General features: G+C 38.9%; 3 protein-coding genes across 6 annotated transcripts in view; all 3 read right to left on the minus strand.

Moving 5' to 3' along the window:
- Nucleotides 1–6,683, minus strand: part of cenpi (centromere protein I) — a 17,327-nt gene extending 10,644 nt beyond the window's left edge. Inside the window, 10 exon segments of the mRNA XM_079671334.1 lie at nt 954–1,023; nt 1,130–1,267; nt 2,772–2,903; nt 3,015–3,104; nt 3,353–3,399; nt 3,519–3,567; nt 3,979–4,086; nt 4,446–4,564; nt 4,763–4,900; nt 6,189–6,683. Of these exon segments, the coding sequence (XP_079527460.1) occupies nt 954–1,023; nt 1,130–1,267; nt 2,772–2,903; nt 3,015–3,104; nt 3,353–3,399; nt 3,519–3,567; nt 3,979–4,086; nt 4,446–4,564; nt 4,763–4,900; nt 6,189–6,360 (1,063 nt within the window). The 5' untranslated portion in view covers nt 6,361–6,683.
- A 5,186-nt stretch (nt 6,684–11,869) lies between these two features.
- tmem35 (transmembrane protein 35) lies at nt 11,870–14,377 on the minus strand. The gene is made up of 2 exons (XM_079669855.1): nt 14,146–14,377; nt 11,870–13,313 (listed from the first exon to the last, which is right to left on the minus strand). The coding sequence occupies exons 1-2, from the start codon at nt 14,263–14,265 to the stop codon at nt 12,948–12,950; spliced, it is 486 nt and encodes a 161-aa protein (XP_079525981.1). The 5' UTR covers nt 14,266–14,377; the 3' UTR covers nt 11,870–12,947.
- Nucleotides 14,378–14,492: 115 nt separating this feature from the next.
- Nucleotides 14,493–18,862, minus strand: part of arl13a (ADP-ribosylation factor-like 13A) — a 28,721-nt gene continuing 24,351 nt past the window's right edge. For 3 of the 4 annotated variants that reach the window (XM_079669853.1, XM_079669854.1, XM_079669851.1), the window contains exons 2-9: nt 17,745–17,852; nt 17,276–17,346; nt 16,926–17,178; nt 16,646–16,751; nt 16,349–16,554; nt 16,149–16,257; nt 15,729–15,996; nt 15,425–15,640 (exon numbers count right to left, since the gene is read on the minus strand). In XM_079669853.1, coding sequence (XP_079525979.1) covers nt 15,456–15,640; nt 15,729–15,996; nt 16,149–16,257; nt 16,349–16,554; nt 16,646–16,751; nt 16,926–17,178; nt 17,276–17,346; nt 17,745–17,852 — 1,306 coding nt within the window. In that variant the 3' untranslated portion in view covers nt 15,425–15,455. The other variant, XM_079669852.1, reaches the window with a different exon arrangement.

Genomic DNA, 18,862 nt, shown 5'->3' on the forward strand with positions numbered 1-18,862 from the left:
TGTCCTTGATTTTTATTGAGTGGGCCACCTATAAGCTAATTCTTCAGTATCCAGTAATCCCCATAATACCAGCACTAGTACGTTTCTGCCATCACACTGGATAATTGATACAGTCTCTTATTGTGTATGAACAGCTGCCTCAAAATATGGGGGGCCTTATCTGTGTAGTAAATGAATATGGATGGGGAAAGGACAGACTGACGGGACACAGCTCAGCTCTCCAATAGCTATGCAGCAACAATAACATTAAACTAAGAAAGCACCATTCTGCTTTTGATAACAAGAGTGCAGGCAGAGAGGAGAATAAGCAATGATCCTTTGTCACTGTCTTTGCTAAATAGTTTTACGTGTGTGATTGACTGTGCTTATCTCTCTTTTCTAAAGTACGGGAAAAAGTAGAGCTTTCTTAGCGATAAACAAAGTGGATGCTATCACTTTACAAAAGCCTTATTGCTTATTGTTGGCTTTGTGGTCTGTGAAAGCGGTGGATTTATGTAGCATGACGCATAAAAGTCCGCGAGTCATTTCAAATGACTTATATTAGTTTATGAGGTCACTGAATCTGCAGGGCTAATAGACATTTATAGAGGGCCATTTTTAAATGACCATTTGCTATGAAACTTTGTCCAATGCGTTACTCAGATCGATCTCATCCCAGTTATTTGGCTTTCATTACTCATATAGGAGAGATAAACCGTCTTATCTGCAAAAAGAACAATGGCCTGTTTGAAAAAATAAATAAAAAAGATAAGCGCTTTGTCTTTTAGGTTATAATCTGATAAACAAATGACAGCCCTAGGCAACCTCTGCTGTGGTTTCTCTAGTCTAGGACAAAGATGCTGGTGGTATGCTAGAACAGTTATAACAGTAACACAGCACCACCCTCTGGCTGTGAGGATACATCACAATGTATAAATAGACTGGTTTCACATCCTAAGGACACACTGGCATACGTTGAATTCTGCTGCTTAACTTCTGAACTGTTCCCAGTCCAGAAGTGTTCGGACAGCGAAACCGCGTAAGCTGAGTTAGAAAGGAGCCGAAAGAGTGAAAGACTGAGAAGGAGCAAGACAATAAGGGGCAGAGGTGGAACCCAAAAGAAGCCAGAGATTCTTCGCAGCAGGCGTACCTCTATATGGTCCATATTTTCCAGGAGCTCAGCAACAGATTGGATCTGCACCAGAGGGACCAGCCTTCTGCTCGTCTCCGTCTGAGGTTCTTTATTTACTACAGAACTCAATACCGGCAATTCCAGATGGTAGTGTTTCTAAAAGAGACAAGAAAATAAATAAAGGCAAGCCTGGGATAGAATAATTGTCTTATTTACTAAAAATGCATTAATAAAAAGCTTAAGTCAGGATAAGCAAATCAATAAAGAAATGTATATCATACACTTTTTACTCAAATGTTATCGCTTTTCAACCATTTAAAAAAAAAAGAGGGACATTTTAAGCTTTTCCAAGCTGTGGTACATAACACAAAGTCACGGCTCGCCACACACACTCAGGGGCAAAGTTATTAGTTACAATCTAGTAAAATGTAATTTTGCTGATGTCTATAATCAGTTTTTAGTCAGAGGTGTTATTGATATGTTTAGCAATAGCATTAGGGTCGTAGTTAGTGCAATACGCATATTCTCTCCCCCTTAAATAAAGACATCATAATATAAGTAAGTCAAGTTAAACTCAGTAATAAACTGAATTTAAATGTAAAATGAAATGTAAATATTCCCAACAATTCCAACATATACTGAAAATTATAAACTTTGAAGTGTAGAATGCATGGCATTGGGAAGCAGCAGCAGTAACTAGGGATGGGTACCGAGCCCCGGTATTAAACGGGCCCCGGGGCTGAATTATTAAAGACCGTGGTACCGTTAAGCTCCGATGTATCGGTCTTTTTATCGGTACTGGAGACATGTAAAAAATATATGTCATATGTATTATTGCTACACAAACATTATATTGCAGTTTTAGTCTCGCCAACTCTGTTTCTAATACGCAAAAAGACTGCAAAATGCGTCTTTTTTGTATTTTCCATCTTTCCAATCCAGGCGAGAGATCTCTCTGTCCCCCGCCTGCTTGCGAGGGGGCGGGGCAGTTTACACACACGCAGCTGCTATATGCAGCAACACACACACACGGAGGAGATGGCGGAGAGAACGCGCTCCGAGGTGTGGTTAAACTTTACCCGTCTCGATGTGGACAATCCTCGTTACCAAAAGTGCAATAAGAGTTTAGCATGTAAGGGCGGTAACACGAGCAATTTGTCTAAACATTTAGCAAAAGTGCACCACATCCAGACGGAGGAATGCACCGGGTTCGACTGTCTTTCTAGCAGCTCTGTAGCCCCATCCACGAGTAACGTTTCCACGTCAGGTGTTATGTATGCTAGCAGCAACACACGGAGTTAACTCAATTATTCAAACATGGGTTAATGATTAGAGGTAACAGAGTTAGTTATTTTGTTAAAGTTTCAGCTATTCTGTTTACAGTTCTGTCATCAGATTATTGAATACGATTTGTTAAAACATTGTTGTTTCTTTTGATGTGAAATATTATGTATTTAATTTAAATAAAAAGCAATGTTAATTTTGTTTATCTTATTTTTTTCTCCAAAAGAACCGATAAGAGTACCGTTAAAAGACCGGACCGATAAGCGGTATCGATAAAAGTAGTAGTACCATTAAAACCTTAACGATACCCATCCCTAGCAGTAACTGTAGTGTAGCAGGAGTGATTGCATCTGACAATGTGGAAAGGCTCGCATACCCGCTTCCTGCGGTTGGTCCCATCTTTCGATGCGGAGGCCAGGGTGATGCTGGAGGCAACCTGGGAACCGTTCCTCTTCTGGACGGCAAAGAAAGCTGATTTCCAGGGCATATTGTGGTTCTTAAACACACTCTGTAAGATAACAGAAAACATACAGTTTCATTGGGGCTTTAGAGATGATGGCCCCACACGTTATTATACGCACATAATGAGCATCACATGCTTGTTCCATAGTGTACAAACCTTAGATCGTGATGGGATGGAGAGCGTCACCAGTTCAGGGCAAAACACCTTGTAAAGGGACAGTAGGTTCAGCAGGAACGGCTGCCTCCCCTGAGGAAACGATATCAACACACTCAATATGGCACATCTTTGTACTTGACATTTTTATATTTGATTGATGGTTCTTGATAATGTGGAATCTAACAATAACCAACTCTATTGAAAGGGTAACTGTTTGTACTGAGCAAAAGACAATTCCTGGGATATCTTATGAACATAGTTTCCTACTTAGTTAGCTAATAAATATGTAGCTTTTTTATAAATAGCTTTAGATGGCATTATATCAGCAGAGTGTTTACCAGTTTAGACTGTAGCTCCAGTAGCTTCCTCACTCTGACGACTCGCACTACAAGAGAAAAAAAACATTATTTTTTACAATACAGTGATACAGAAAAGAGGAAATAGCAGAGTACTTGTGAAACAATATCAGTACAGACTCTTCAGGTGTGAACATGTGAGACTTACCAGCTTGCTTTGTGGTCAAAAGGTACAGCAGATGGCAGATGTAAGGAGACTGAAATAATGTGACAAAATATCAACTTTACATCTTAGAAGTTCTTCAGTGGAAACAATATCACATAATGATTACAGTGCTGCATTCATTTACTTACACTGGTAAGAAGACAGTAGTTCAGTTTTGAACAAACAGGACATTACATTCATCACAAATGATGATTGTATTGTCGGCCTTAGCCAGATAAACGCATTATCTGTCTAGTCAGGCAGAAATGAACCTTTATTTATGTTTCCTGAACAAGGAAGAGTATTCATAAACAGTGATGCGCTTGTCATTTCAAATTTGTTTAAAAATCACCATGACAAATAAGATTAGTGAACCTAAATTCGAGGCTCAGAGATGTGTGTGCACGTGTACAATTTCCCTTTGGTGCCATCTGACTATAAAAAGCATAATCATCACACATACCAGATTTTCCTCTGAGACGTAGCTGAAGATGAAGCCATAGATAGCTCGAAGCTGGTCTTTTGCATCAATCATGTCAAAGACGGTCAACACCCACTTTATGAAAAGAACCTGTAAGTAGTAAATGCAACGTAAACATACAAATGGGTTAACTGGGGTGCAACTCAAGAACGATACATACATTATTAACATACATTAAATGTAACTCTCTTATCTCAAATTATCATTTTCTTTTTAGCAGAACCTCTTTTTTCAATTGACAAAATTGTTATATTGTTAGAAAGACACACGAGAGTAATAGATTTAAATCACATCCTTTTTATTAAAGACAGTTCATGGCATAACCTTAGTAATTGTAAAATTGATGTTATTCTTTGAGGGTAAAGGTGTGTATGTTCGATCAACATACTTCTAAATTACTCATACAGCAAAATGGTGACAAGAATCTAGACAAATCCAATTGCACTTACTTGTGTGCTGACAGGTATTTTGCCAACTCCGAGCCAGGACACACTGCGAACAACAGCCTCCTGTGGCACCACGGTGACGGGTATAAGACACTTCAGCACCCGGGGACAAAGGCTATGTCCTACACAAATAAATTCACAGAAACAAGTCAGTTAAAAGAAGCACATCCTATTACTGACAGTAACACTTGTACAATAATCTCTTTTGCACAGGTGTACCTATACTTTTGGGAAGATCAAATTGTGTGCCATAACTTCAGGTTATGGTTAACAATTGGCGTTTACAATAAACCTTATCTGCTGCAAAGTGAATGTCTTACCCATGCGGAGGCTCATGGTAAACTCCAGCATAATAGAGATGGCCTCTGGTGAAAGTCCATTTCTGTAGGCCACCTGCTCCACCAGGACCAGGTTCCTCTCCACCTCATCGTTACCCTGGATAGGAGTACCTGCTTCAACTACAGGATGGAGGAAAAACATCCCATCAGAGTGTGTGTAAGCAAGAATATTTAAAAAATAATCACAACAGTTTCAAACATACAAGACAAGTATTTATCTGAGAAAATCGGTCATTTTAATTGATTACTAGAAATGAAAACTGCTAGATATAACAGTTTAGCAGAGCATAAAATCCATCACATAATATTTTGGAATGTGATGGTTTCTTAATTGACTGTTGAGCATTACATAAAACAGTCTGTAGTGTTGATGTGATCTAGAAACAAATCCTGGAACAATTTTAACATTAATAATCACATTGATGTGTTTTTGTGAAAAGGCAGGAAATATGTATTCCAATTATAAAAATAAAAAAAAGGAACAAACTATCTGAAGGCTGTCTTGCACGAACAAATTGTGTAAGCCACTCTGGTACAATGTTATATAAACAGGAGTCACAAGTAACATTGTGTTTTAATTTCTAGTTGTCTGTTTTAGTTTTAAAAGTACATGCCTAATTAATTCAAAATTCTAAGTATTAATAATTAAGATACTCCTGTGCATCATTTACACTGTGGATCTGAAGAATATTGTCAATATTCTTATCTCAAGATCTTAGTGATAAATTGCAGTAACATTGTATAGTGCAATAATAATTAGGTCAGATAAGTCTTATTTGGAAGCAAACCCCTAACAAAAGTGTGGGTCTCATATTAAGTATACAACAGATTACATCACCAAACACCGAGTTTCTCCTCTGCTATCAAGCTTTTAACAGTATTTTCAAGAAGTACTCAGATCCTTTAAAAGTACAAATACTATGGTCTTAAAAAAAATCCACTACAAGTAAAAGTCCTGATTTCAAAATTGTACTCGAGTAAAAGAACAAGGCAGCAGAGTATAAATATGCGTTAGCATAACATTGAAATACTCAAGTAAAGTACAAGTACCTCAAATGAATACTTATGTACAGTTCTCAAGTAAATTATATATATTACATTAAACCACTGGATTTTAATAATGATATTGTTGTCCGTGTCTGTAAATAACCAACGTTGCCTCCTCAATGCTGAGGCTAACTTTGTTTTGGTTAGCCTCCCTTCTCCACTGATTTGGGAGCTAATAAGTAGCTATGCAAGCTTTCAGTAAAGTTACAACCAAAAAGCAACAAGAAAGTAACTTGTTATCCCGGACTATTTGTATGCATCATACTAGAACTCAAAAGGCAAGGGTTAACGTATTTATCTTTTGTAGATCGGTAACAATAAAAGCATCATCTCCCATCGACCGTTGAGTTGAGTCCACTACCGTCAGAGAAGTACTTCAGGGCCAGAACAGACGGGTCCACCGCCTCGTTCTTTCTCCTCTCCTGTTCTGCGACTCTCAAACTTCTGTTGCTGGTCCGACTGGACACAGACTCGTCGGTTAGAGACGATAGAGCCGAATCCGAAGGCCCTGATAATTTTAACTGTGCTGCCATTTCTACATTGCTAAAATATAAAAAACACTCCGTCTTCAGCCATTCAAACAAAACTCAAACTCCGCGCGACCGTTTGGTCTGGGCATGCGCAGTCGTTTTTTTTTAGACGGGTGCTTCGCGGAAGTTGTAGTCTGTTTGGCTTCAGTTCAACCGTAGGGCCCAATCCCAAATCACTCCCTCGACCCTACCCGTCTGTGACGGAGTGAACTCCGTCTGTAGCCACACTCGCAGCTCGACGAGGCTCCCTCCTGTCAGATGGAGGGAGTAAATACAGCGGCAAGCTTTGTGACGGACTCCCGTCTCTCCGGCAGAAACAGGAAATGCCGTAACTGTATGTAACAACGGTTTCAAATCGGCATCTCTTAGACACAAAATGTAAATTAAAAACTCAAATAAAACTCCAAACATATTTCATTGTGTTACTTTTTTGCAAAGCTCTTTTAGTTTTAAACCTGATGTTTATAAGCTTCTTAGTTTTTGCAACAGTCTGTAAATATAGGTAAATATACATAACTTTATAATAAATGCACACATTTACCTTTTTCTAGACTAAACACAGGTATGATCCTAAATTAAAACATATGAGGTTATCATGAGGTTGTTAACATCGGAGTTTATCAGTGGATGTTTGCTGGAACTATTGTACACAGCGTGTTTCCTAACGGACACACTAGTGATGGGAATTCCGGCTCTTCTTGGTGAGCCGGATCATTTGGCTCGGCTCACCAAGAAGAGCCGGCTCTTTTGGCTCCCAAACGGCTCTTCAGTTTACCACACATTATACCTTTTATAATTAAATCAAATGTAGCCCTGTTTTGACTAAGCAACGATGTATAGGCCTATGTGTACACATATATCACTTACATTAATCAATACATCCTTTGTACCAGGGCTCTCAAGTTTTGAACAGAGTTCAGAGTGAGATTTTGGCAGCGGTGTTTGGTACTCCAACTTCTGGCTCCCCCTCTGTACCGCGAATGTCAACGGGGGGGAGTGCTAGTGGAGTATTAAGCCCTCTGTATCGCGAATGTCAACGGGGGGGGGGGGGGGTGCTAGTGGAGTATGAATCCCTCTGTAACGCGAATGTCAACGGGGGGGGGGGTGCTAGTGGAGTGCACGCGTCTCAAACAAGCCTAGTTTGTTTACAAAATTGCGGCGCAACTTGGTGGGCGGTACCCTGGAAATCTCAGCGTGAGAAATACAAGGTGTGGCGTGTAAGCGTGTGAATGGAGTGAAATGCGTGTGTCTCACGCCAAATGCGTGAGACTTGAGAGCTCTGCTTTGTACTGAAGTATTCAAAAGTAAAAATCACATGTTTAATATAAATGATTTGCTGTGGCCAAATGTTTTCATTGCATTTACAGACCCTTGTAACTCTCTGATACCACCCCAATGAATGCACTGAAAAAACAGATAGCAGCACCTAAAAACTATTTTAAAAAAGAGGCTACTGTATCGACATTTTAAAATGATATTTAAAGAAAAGGCCGATTCTGTGAGCTGCAGCTGACCACGCCCCCCTGCAGGAGAGGGGAGCGTGAGATCAGCTGCTGGGCTCTCAGAAGAGGGGGAGAAAAAGGGATCTCCCTCCTCCGTGTTTTATTCTTATAGAAGTAAGAAGAGAAGTAACGGGGGAGAAACCCTCCTTTTTACGCATGCGGTCCAGACATAGACATCAAACGGCGACACATCAGTTGATATTTACTTTGGCATTAGGGCAGGGATATCTAGATACTTTCCAAGGTTTTACATAATGAATTGTGCTACTTTTAAAGCAAGCAAGGATGTTTTCAAATCTGTAATCAAAAAGCTCCTCAAAAACACTATCGAAGCAGTTCCTGCCGTTACTACGTTAGTTCAAACAGTAACAACCGACTATTTTTCTTGAGCGGATGCATGTCAAATTAAATAAATACAACTATTTTTTAAATCAATAAAATAATTTTCTAAATCCATAAAAGCATTTCAATTAATATTGGGAATCATGTCTTTACTTTGTTGAGAATGTGGCCATGTAATAAGCGGGATAATGTGCACATTGAACATTGCATAATGTCCCTTCAGGCCGATCTAGATCCCTCCGCAAAAAAGAAGAAGAACCGGCTCATTCGCGGGTGCGAACCGGCTCCCGTCGTTCACTTAAAAGAGCCGGCTCTTTGAGCCGGCTCGGTCGCGACCGACACATCACTAGGACACACACAGCATGACTCTAGTCAGGTAGAGACCGGTGTAGGTACCATATACACAAATCTAGTATGTAATAAGTAATGTAATGTTAATGTTAATGCAAAAATGTATGGCATATGGCTGTCTAACAGAAGTTATATCCATCAGAATAAGCGAGAAATGGATTTAACTTCTGTTAGACAGCCATATGCCATACATTTTTGCATACATTCACAGTAAATATTTATTCAGTATGATAGCTGTCTAACAGAAGTTACATTCATTCCTCACTTTTTCTGACAATGTACTTAACCCCAAATAAAAGAACCCCATAAAAAGAGTTGTTAAATAATAGTGAAGTCACGTTGTATAACAATAACTCATCTCTCTGGTTTTATTTTTCAGCTTTGCCAAAAGCCACTGTGTCAAGTGTCCTTCCTGGGTTGCCGTCCGGAGTTATGGCGGGTTATGGCTAGAAAGGATCCGTCTTGTGTAAAACTCTCGCGAGAGTTTGGCTGAATGTCACATGGCTGAATGTTTACGTTTGGCAGGCAGCATTTCAGTTACGATCGTTAACATCAGTTGGCCACAGCAAATGATGATGAGAAGCTAAACTATCTATTAATTATGTCAATTACAGGGAGTGTGATTGTTGAAATAGGGTGTTAGCGGTCTTGCTGGTGTTCAAAGAAGAATGACAACACTGTAGATCACCAACACTATGGTTTATTTTTTATTCACAGGCAAGTCAACGTTGTCGCAGTAAAAGTCCCAAGATAGCTCCTGGTGCAATAAAATGTTCCCTTGCAGTGTTTTACTATTATGTCGGATGTTTCTCTATTAATATTGCTGCTGCATTAATGTGTATGTTGCATCATGTTACTGCTGTAGATGTGTTTCCGAGCCGCTCCGATTACAACGAGAGTTACAACGAGAACGTGACGTCATATTTACACTAGACGGATCCTTTCTAGCCATAACCATTATGGCGGACCATCTCGCACATGCGCAGTACAGATCGGGCAGGGGGACGGATAGTGGTAGGATAGTGACGGGCCCTTCTCACTTCGGTTAAATGGATTCCTTGCGTCCCTCACTTGCGTCGTTTCCCTGTGACTAGTCCCTCCTACCAGGGAAGCATGGAGAGACGCAAGGAAACCACGAGAAGCAGGGAAATGAGTTTTAAGAGCAATGGGACCATGTTCCTCCGGAGCGTCACGTGAAGCGACGTCCGTTTGTGATGACGCTGCACAGCAGATCGTCTGACAGCAGCCAGCTCTGTCCCCGTTATTTCCACACACACCCCCGCCTCTGTTAGTACACATTTACTGACACAAACATTTGTATCATCTGTTGTAGACCCAAATAAATAAAATAAAATAAGAACTAATTCTCAAAAAAGATAAACGCCATTCTTAAAATGTATAAACGAACAATAGTTTGATTAATATTGATTAGAGTGCACAAAATAAATAAAATAGAGAAGAGAAGAAAAATAGATATATTATCTATCAAAACCAATCAAAACCCAGTTAGATTAACATTCATTGGATTGAACACTTTGTTTGTTTGTGTGGATATGTAGCAAATTAACATTTTAAATAGCACTTAATGACTGACTGAATGGAAATGACAATAAATGAAAATGTAAAACGAAAAAAGCGATCATGAAAATGTTTCCAAAAAATGAATAAAAGGATTTTTGACCACTTTGTTGTTCAGATATATCACCTATGTGTAACTAAATGATACATTAATTGAAAAAAAACACGGTATAAATTGAGGAGTAGTGACTCCCGTGAGGTTCATGTATTTTCTTCACTCCGCTGGGAAACTGCTCTCATGTCAACAAGCATCAGATCAGTGCATGCACTGCATCGTCCAATCAGTGAGCGATACACAGTAAGGGGGCGGGGCGAGTGTCTGAGGATTTCATCGGAGGATGGTCTGGTGGTTCCTCGATTATAGCTCCTCCATTATCACTCCTCGCTCCTCCGACAAAAATAAGGACGCTACTCAAGATGGCGCAGACAAATCAACTTCCGATGAGACCGAGACCGAGGAGCGAGGAAATTAAAAATAAGAGAAGTGAGAAGGGCCCCACGTCTCATGAGAGGAGGCTAATAAATCCCGTCGAAAACTGGTCAGTATTCAACAGTAAAGATAATTACGCTACGCACCGCTTCACAGAAATGTTTGATAGCCTGATCACATACCGCTTTTATCGAAGAAGTTTGTGACTTGGCGTAGGCTATTTAATGTGTTGTCATAAACTGAAATATGGCATTTAACATATTTAGCAGCAGCACTGCTGTGTAGAAACACTGTCCCATGTAAAAAACTCACGGGATCATCTTTGACCCCCTCTCACCATCAGCACTTTTCATAGGTAAGGTGAATATGAATGTAACACTCTCCAAAAAAATTGTTTTTGTAAATGTTAATTTTTCTTTGCTGTGCGAGCATCACAACGAAAATTAATGTATATAATGTATTATCAAAATTAATATATATAATGGATTATCAAATGTAAGTATTTCAAGATCATAACATCATTTCCTTGGGCTATGAAATATCAGAATAAAGTTCCCAGAGAACAGGCTAAAATAATCAAAATTCTTGTTTAACTGTCCAAAACACAAAATAATTCTATTTACTATTTCAGAAAACAAACCAAAATAGTCAACAAACATTAACATTTGAGAACCCTGATCCAAACTAATCTTACTTGAAAACCAGGTCCAATTAATAAAAAAAAAACATTGTATGAAAGACACTCAGGGTACAATCTCTTATAAAATGTGCTCAGTGCTTCATTAAGTTTTATGTTTTTATGTTGCTAAAGCTGTTATGCAAATACCAGAGTGACTTTCCAGGCAAGAGGCATAACAGAAGGACGCCTGTGTCTGAGTTATGCTCTTTTTCCCCTCATCCGGTCGGTCTACCAAGTGCATGGTCCTTTTATGCCCATGTAGGATTAGAATTAAAGAAGAGTTTTCCTGTGTTGAAAATGGCACCGAATGTATCACATTTTCATCTAATTATTATCCTTTTTCTTAGCTACTTTAGTTTATACAAGTTAAGTTAAGATCATAAAAGTGACAAACCTGTACTGCATACAGTATAATAAGTATGATACAGGGCAGAGAGACAAGCACTGCATATCTGGCCCGTAAAACGGATGTAGCTTATGTGCTGATTTGATGGCTTTATCTTGACAGGGACAGACTTAAGGTACAGTATATAACATAACTACAAACAAATCATAATTTGTTGCATAAGTAAATAACTTGACTAAAACAAATTCAAGGGAGTTTATAAAACAAACACTATTTAGTCAATCTCACCTCCAGTTCTTTATTTTAAGTATATCATTTACAGAAATATTGTGAATCTCGAAATTAAATGACAGGATTTTCCAATGAGATTTCATTCCTAAAGCAGATCTGTAATATGAATTTTTGAGTTTACATTTTTGAAACAGAAAAAGTATAGCCAAACTAATCAGAAGTTGTCTTTTAAAGAATAGGATAATATGCTTTAGACTTGAACTGTGAATTACAAAAAAGGTAAAATTAAATTTTTAACAGGCAACAATACTTTTTTGATTGAGTTATGTTTTGCTGTGCACGCTAGCAGAAGACACCCAAGGCAGCAAATGCTATACTTTCCAGCTAAACAACTTCACTGTGGTAACTGAACTGAAAGGAGAAAAATAATATTCTGCAATTTTCACTTTAGGAGAAAGGGTGACATGTGCACTTCTACAAAAATGTACTGAGATGAAATGAACAAGGCTGTATTCATTTTTTCTTTCCAGAATTGTGTTCTGGTAACACTACACCAAAATATGATGTGGATATGTCATACTAGATGATGTATAATCAGTACAAAATTGTTTCAAAAGTGCTCATATTGGTTAATGTTTATACTCTTGACCAAATGAAACATGCTTTAGACATTATTGAAATTCATAAATGATTAGTCTCTCCTACGTACAGTAAAAAAAAAGAAGCTACAAAGATTCTTACATGGAAAAACAGCATTCTCAAATCATTTTTGACATAACATAAATGAAATCATTTAAAAACAAAATACATTTAACACAGTGTAGGACTGAAATAAATAGAGGAAATTGATTCACTATTTAGACAATGAGCTGATCTCATGAGAGTTTCCACAGGTATGATTGTCCACGGTCATGTTGAGGATAAACGGATCAGGAGTTCTCAGTTTCACAGTGAGAGTGCAGAGGAGTAGGTGAGAGTTATCAGTCCGCCAGCTGGATGGGAAAGGAGATGATGTGAGGGGATTTATTAGTGGAAGTGACTGATTCCTTCAACATTTGAATGACTCTCCAACAAACAAGAGGGACGCACCAAATTCCCTTTATTGTGGATTTGACGAAGTAGAAGAGCATCTTAAGACTGCTTGACCTTGTTCTTTTCCTGGTCATTTATTTGCTGTTCCTCTCGGCTGTCCTCTCTCTCTGGCCGGTCGTCACTTTGGCGGGCAATAAGAAGTCGGCAGGTGAGCAGAATACCAAAGACTAGAGCGTGGGCGTACCGTTTCAGGGGGTCTCCTACTAGCTGGTGGAAGAACAGGACAGCGAGCATGACCAGCAGCAGCAGGAAGTTGGCCACATCCTTTGGACGGCCCGGTACGAGGGTAAGCACCACACCACAGCCCACCTCCAGAGAGCCAATGATCTTACGAAGCAGGACCGAGCTGATGCCAATCTTTTTCAAGCCGGGCAATGCCTTGGCATAGCTCTTGTATGCCCTTTTCTGAAAGGATAATGTACAAAGATACCGTTAAATATCTCTTAGCATTACACAAATGCACAGGGACTTCTTTTAGTGAGGCTATTTAAAAATTATGGTTGCACGATTACTCTTTGACCTATTTCTACCCAGTTAAAGAAAACCAATAAACACATGAATTCAAACTTATCGTATGAGTTTTGATTTAGCATGAAACCTAATGCATGACAGCTAGCATCTTGCACACAGGATATTTCAACATCAGCACCAGTGGGTGCCTCTCACAGAATTTGCTAGAAATCAGCCGCCATTGCTCTTCATATAAAGCGAGAAGCTCAGCAGCCGCAACCTACTACGCTATACAGATCAAGGTATACTTTAGAAATGTGTTGATTTTCCTGTATACATGTTTGCATCGTGCAGCTACATTATATTATGAATTAATACGGTGGAGTCTATCGTCCATTATTGATCCCTGTTTTACCGTTTACTATCTTATGATAGACACACTTGCTATTGTTTTATTTACCCACACCGATTCCAGGATGCTATCTGTTTCATTACCAACATACATGAAGGGTTTTCTAGAACACACAGGCCTAATATAGCCAATGTGCTAACTGTGTTACTGACGAGACCATACTGTTTCAGAAGGTCTGAACATTTTAAATACAGGATGATCTTTGGGAAAATTGAACAAACATAGTCAGATTAGAAGAGCCCACCAACCAATACCGAAAAGATTAACTGGCCGTATCTTTGATTATTTAGGTCAGCATCTCCTCACATTATTTGAGCCTGAGAGCGTTTCGCACAGAACAATAGCCTGAACCCCCACACATCACTGTTTACTCACCATTTCACTGTATGCATCTTTGCTTAGCCTCGGAGTGAGCTTAATGGTTCCCATGAAGACGAAAAATAAACCTAAAGCAAAAGAAAGGGCCACAATAGTAACTGTCCTTGGTGAGGCCATCTTTGCCCACCGTTAGTGCAGCAGGCGCTTCCCACAGTGAAATGAATGATAGTCCGTTTCCCGGTGAAGATGCACCAGGGGGATGGGCTTCTCTGGCTGAACGACAAAGATGGCGTCGCGCTGGTACCCTTTCTCTGCGTCGCATCCAGGAGCAGGAGAGAACTGACGGGAGCTTGTACAGAGTGATGATAAATAACTAAGTGCAATTACTCTAGTACAATTTTGAGGTACTTGTACTTCATATCTACCATCCAGACATAAGAGTGTATCTCATCTTGTTCTTGGTTCTCAAAAATAATGTTAAATATCTCTTTTGCCCTCTAGTTTCCATTCAGTATGACAAGGAAACATGTTAGTATGCCTACTGACAGCTTTAATTTAGAGCATTGGAAAACGCTTATTTGGATACAGTAAATGTCTACCTTGTGAAATATAAGCTATATTATCAACACCTCATGATTTTAATCTCATAAATGATTTGGTATTCAAGTTTTTATACCAAATAGCCTACTTGATTGTGCTCCATAGTTTCTGAGGTATACAGCCATTTTCTTTTCATACCAAATTTAGGGCCCATGCTAATATGATGCTTTGATGGTTTAATAATGTTAGCACAATAGATATGCCACACAGTAGAGAAAACATTTTTATTTTTTTAAGAATATCTCATACACTGCCCAATCATTTCTAGAAAGTGTTCAAAACCCATAAAAAATATATTCCACTAACAATTAACATTTATAAATGTATACAAACAAAACCTCCATTATCATTTTGGCCAGGTACTCAATTTCATTTTTAAATTGAAAACATTTATACATTGTTATTTCAGTTTTTATCTTACATTTTTTTCATTTTATTTTATTTATTATTATTGATGTTTCTATCATGACATAGTTATGCAGACCCACCCTTCACAACACATTTGAATTTGCAGTTTCATTCTCAAGGTTCAGGGATCAGGTCACTTATATCAAAAGTGTAAAAATAACTTCTTCATCTTTGAATTAGTGTAATGTAGTGTGCCTATGTCCAACGCCGTGGACAACATCCTCACATTCAGGTCTCAGGACTCAAGCAAGATTCACGCTCTCTGTCCCTGATCCTGACGTTCCTTCAGAGCCATTATTGCTTTTCGGTACAGATCTGTCAGGAGAAAGATGCGTCTTTTTAAATGTAAAGCTTTGATTTCATTCAATTTCAGACTCCAACGGTAATTGCATTTGATTTGGAGATGGAAGACGTAAATGAGGCTCACCAAATGTTGCAGACAGGTCCACAGGTTGAGAGTAAGTTCCCGACATCTCCTCTGTGTTGATCTTGTTCTTCCTTTTCACTTTGACAACTTTTTTCTTTCTCCTTTTTTCCCCCTTAGCTATACATAAGATAAGGAAATGTTATATTCCCATTCTTAAACAGTTGAAAAGCAAAATATGTATAAGCCATTAATAACTGATTTCTACCTTTGAGTGGCTTCTCTCCATTGTTGTTTGATTCTGGCACGTCCAGAGCATCTTCTTTCACCTTTGTTTTGCGTTTCGGTTTGGTTTTCTTCGGGGGAATAAGGGCACTGCTTGCTTTCTCTCTGTGACCAGAGTTTTCATGTTCTCCATTAACGTCACCCTCTTCTTCCTCCTGTTCATTTGCTTTGGCTTGATCTTTTTCACCTTCCTTGACCTTAACCGGCTTCTTCTTCCTCTTTTTCCTCAGCTTTTCTTTCAGAGTGTTCTCCTGTAAAGAATTTAAAAAAGGGTGAGTTTAATTTGAACTGTACTGTCAATGTATGATTAGTTGTGGGAGTGTAAATATTATTTTTGAACATTGTTAAGGTAAAATGTATTGTACATATACAATATACGTATGAAGTCAAGCAAGATACTGACCTTTTGCAGCATGTCTCGTATGGGTTGAAGCTTTCCTTCACCCTTTGTCTTTTTAGCCTTTTCTTTTGGCCGATGAACCTGGCGAAGATCTGACTTACTGGAACGCATCCTGAGGTAGGAAAAATGTTTTCATAAAAGATAGTCAGAATAAATAATAGATATTGATCTGTACAATATTCATAATGTTGAACATCTCTTACCGTTCCCCCTTAGTTTTTTTGCGAACTTTCTCTGTTTTCCAGGTCTTTTGCCTCTCTCCTGGTTCCAGAGGTCTCTTGCTGTCCTGTGCTACACGACTGCGCAGCTCAGGGTAATCCAGAGCTATGGCCCGCAGCAACCAGCGAAGGCCTCGTAGAGTCTTTCCCTCCGACCAGCGTCGCAGATCAGTTAAGGCTGAACAAGGCTCCTGTGAAGGACAGAAAAAAAGGTTGGTCTGTTACAATTCCTACAAGAAATGTATGTTTCTAATGATTAATTCTCACACTTTTAATACTTACAATATGGCACAGAGAACGGCTCTGGTTGACCAATTTCTCCAATGAGAGACTCTCAATCAGCTCACTTCCCAGTAAAGCATTCATTTTGTCCTGTTTGTTAGCCAACCTAAGAAGAAAAGGTTTCAGCACAGGCCTAAGTTACGTTTAGCTTCACAGTTATCGAGTCATTAGTTATTTCAGTGTTCCCCCAATCCGCCACTAGAGGGCTCTAGTTTTACTCTACTTTGCACATGATGTTTGATCACACATGTAATGCATGTAAGAAGTTGAGTATAATTACACTAATACAGGTTTTCCTGCCACTCTGGGTTGCTTCAGCAGCTCTGCCAGAACCTCCTTGACCTCCTTTATCCTCTGCCTGTCACAGGAGTCCACCACAAAGATGATCCCATGGGCCTCTCCACTGAGCTCCATCCAGGCTCCTCTGGACTCGGCCGACCCCCCCACATCCAGCAAGGTGACCATGTAGTTCTCCACTCTCAGCTCATTTTTCACACAGCCATGAGTGGGTCCTGTTTCTACAGTATGGGGCACTGAAAGGACAGGAAGTAAAACATAGGTAGATCTTCAGTCCATTTCCAGATTTAGGAACTTTTAGTTTATTCAGTATTCAATGTACTCTTGAATTACCTTTTAACATTCCTTTAATGGAGGATGTTTTTCCTGCCTTGTCAAGACCAACCACCAAAATGGTAACTTTCCTACAAAGAAGTGCTTTTGTAAATGACATGTGCCATCAAGATACAATAATATATTCACTCTTTGAACACAAATACGATATCACAAATACTGTCAGGACAAGATGTTTTGATTTCATTGAATTAAAGTGCTGCTTTCAACATGAGGCATTATCATGAGACCTCACTCTAAATACTATACGAAAATGTCAAAAGAAAGAAGATTGTTTCTGTTTTTTTGTACAGAATGCTTTTATTTGTATTTAAGGTCAAAGAAGGTTCAACCAAACTGATTACATTTGTGTTCTCTTGAATTTGAAAGATAGGCCATGCCATCCTATCCATCACAGGTCACATTTTCAGATACTCATCATACATTTGATTTCCCTCTGTCATTTTACAAGAAATGTCGTTTTTGTTACCTGATTGGCTCCTGTATTTTGGAGAACCAGGCGCAGCAGTTGGTCATGAGGTTGAACATGTTTGCTTGAGGTGAGCACAGCGGCCACCATCTTCTCTGGAACCCGTACCTATGAACAGATGGTCAACCTTAGTATAATCAGGTCCCGCACAAATATCCTCTCCTGTGAATTCAAGATACAGTCAGCAAATGTTCGGACTGCCTCATATCTCAACCTACACATCAACAAAATCAAAAGTCTAAAATTAGCTGTATTCGTATTTCTTAGCTGTGTTTCATTAAAACATGTTGTGCTTTACGTATTTTCTGCAGTGTGGTTTACCATGTGTCAGGAATTATACGTGGTCCTCTCATCTTGTAAAACAAATTCAGCAGGTGTATCTAAGGAAGTCAGACCATGTGCTAAAAAACTTGGCTGATCTTTCGGTCCTTTGTGCAGTGCATCTGTTGAGGCTGTGTAATAATAATAACGGCCTGCTTTTACAGTGTTGGTAACAAGCTGGCATATTTGTTTTGGCTGTTACAGACGATAAGAGCAACACCTTGTGTGCTTTAGTGTCAATGATTACGTTTCCATGTCTGAAAATACTTCTTTGTACAAAGCTGAATCGAATTAAAATAGTCAATTAGTTTAAGCGAGATATGAACATTCGCAAAATACTTAATAGACGAATAATAATATATAAATATATAAAAAGTAAGTGGATTACCATAAATCTGATACATGAAGTGTGCACATGAATTTCTGACTTTGATATGTATAATATGCATTTTCTTGTCAACACTGTTTCTATATATTTATGATGGTATCTTAATTTTAGTGATATCAGCGAGCGTAAATAAAAGGAGAAACTGGGATATTAGCCCAACAATAAACAGTAAAGTGCCATAAATAAGCAGTCATATTAGCCATGAGAAACCTGATGTTGATGTAAACAATAAACCTACAGCAGACCTGTACCACTCATGGAAAACTCTCTGTTATCTCTGTTAAATCAGATTTAATGTATCTGTAAAAGCCCAATGCATAACAGTGCTCTGGTTTGAATTCACACAGACAATAAATGAAAAGTCAACATGGGTTGTAAATGCTGAGAATTATTGGATTAAAACAAGCAT

Source organism: Notothenia rossii, assembly GCF_949606895.1.
Source record: "Notothenia rossii genome assembly, chromosome: 3".
Taxonomy (NCBI): domain Eukaryota; kingdom Metazoa; phylum Chordata; class Actinopteri; order Perciformes; family Nototheniidae; genus Notothenia; species Notothenia rossii.

Bases quoted from the DNA above. Each gene is read 5' to 3' on its own strand.
- tmem35 (XM_079669855.1), bottom strand. From the start codon at position 14,265: ATGGCCTCACCAAGGACAGTTACTATTGTGGCCCTTTCTTTTGCTTTA. The intron at 13,314-14,145 runs GTGAGTAAACAG...TTATCCTTTCAG, and splicing joins AAGATGCATACAGTGAAATG to AAAAGGGCATACAAGAGCTA.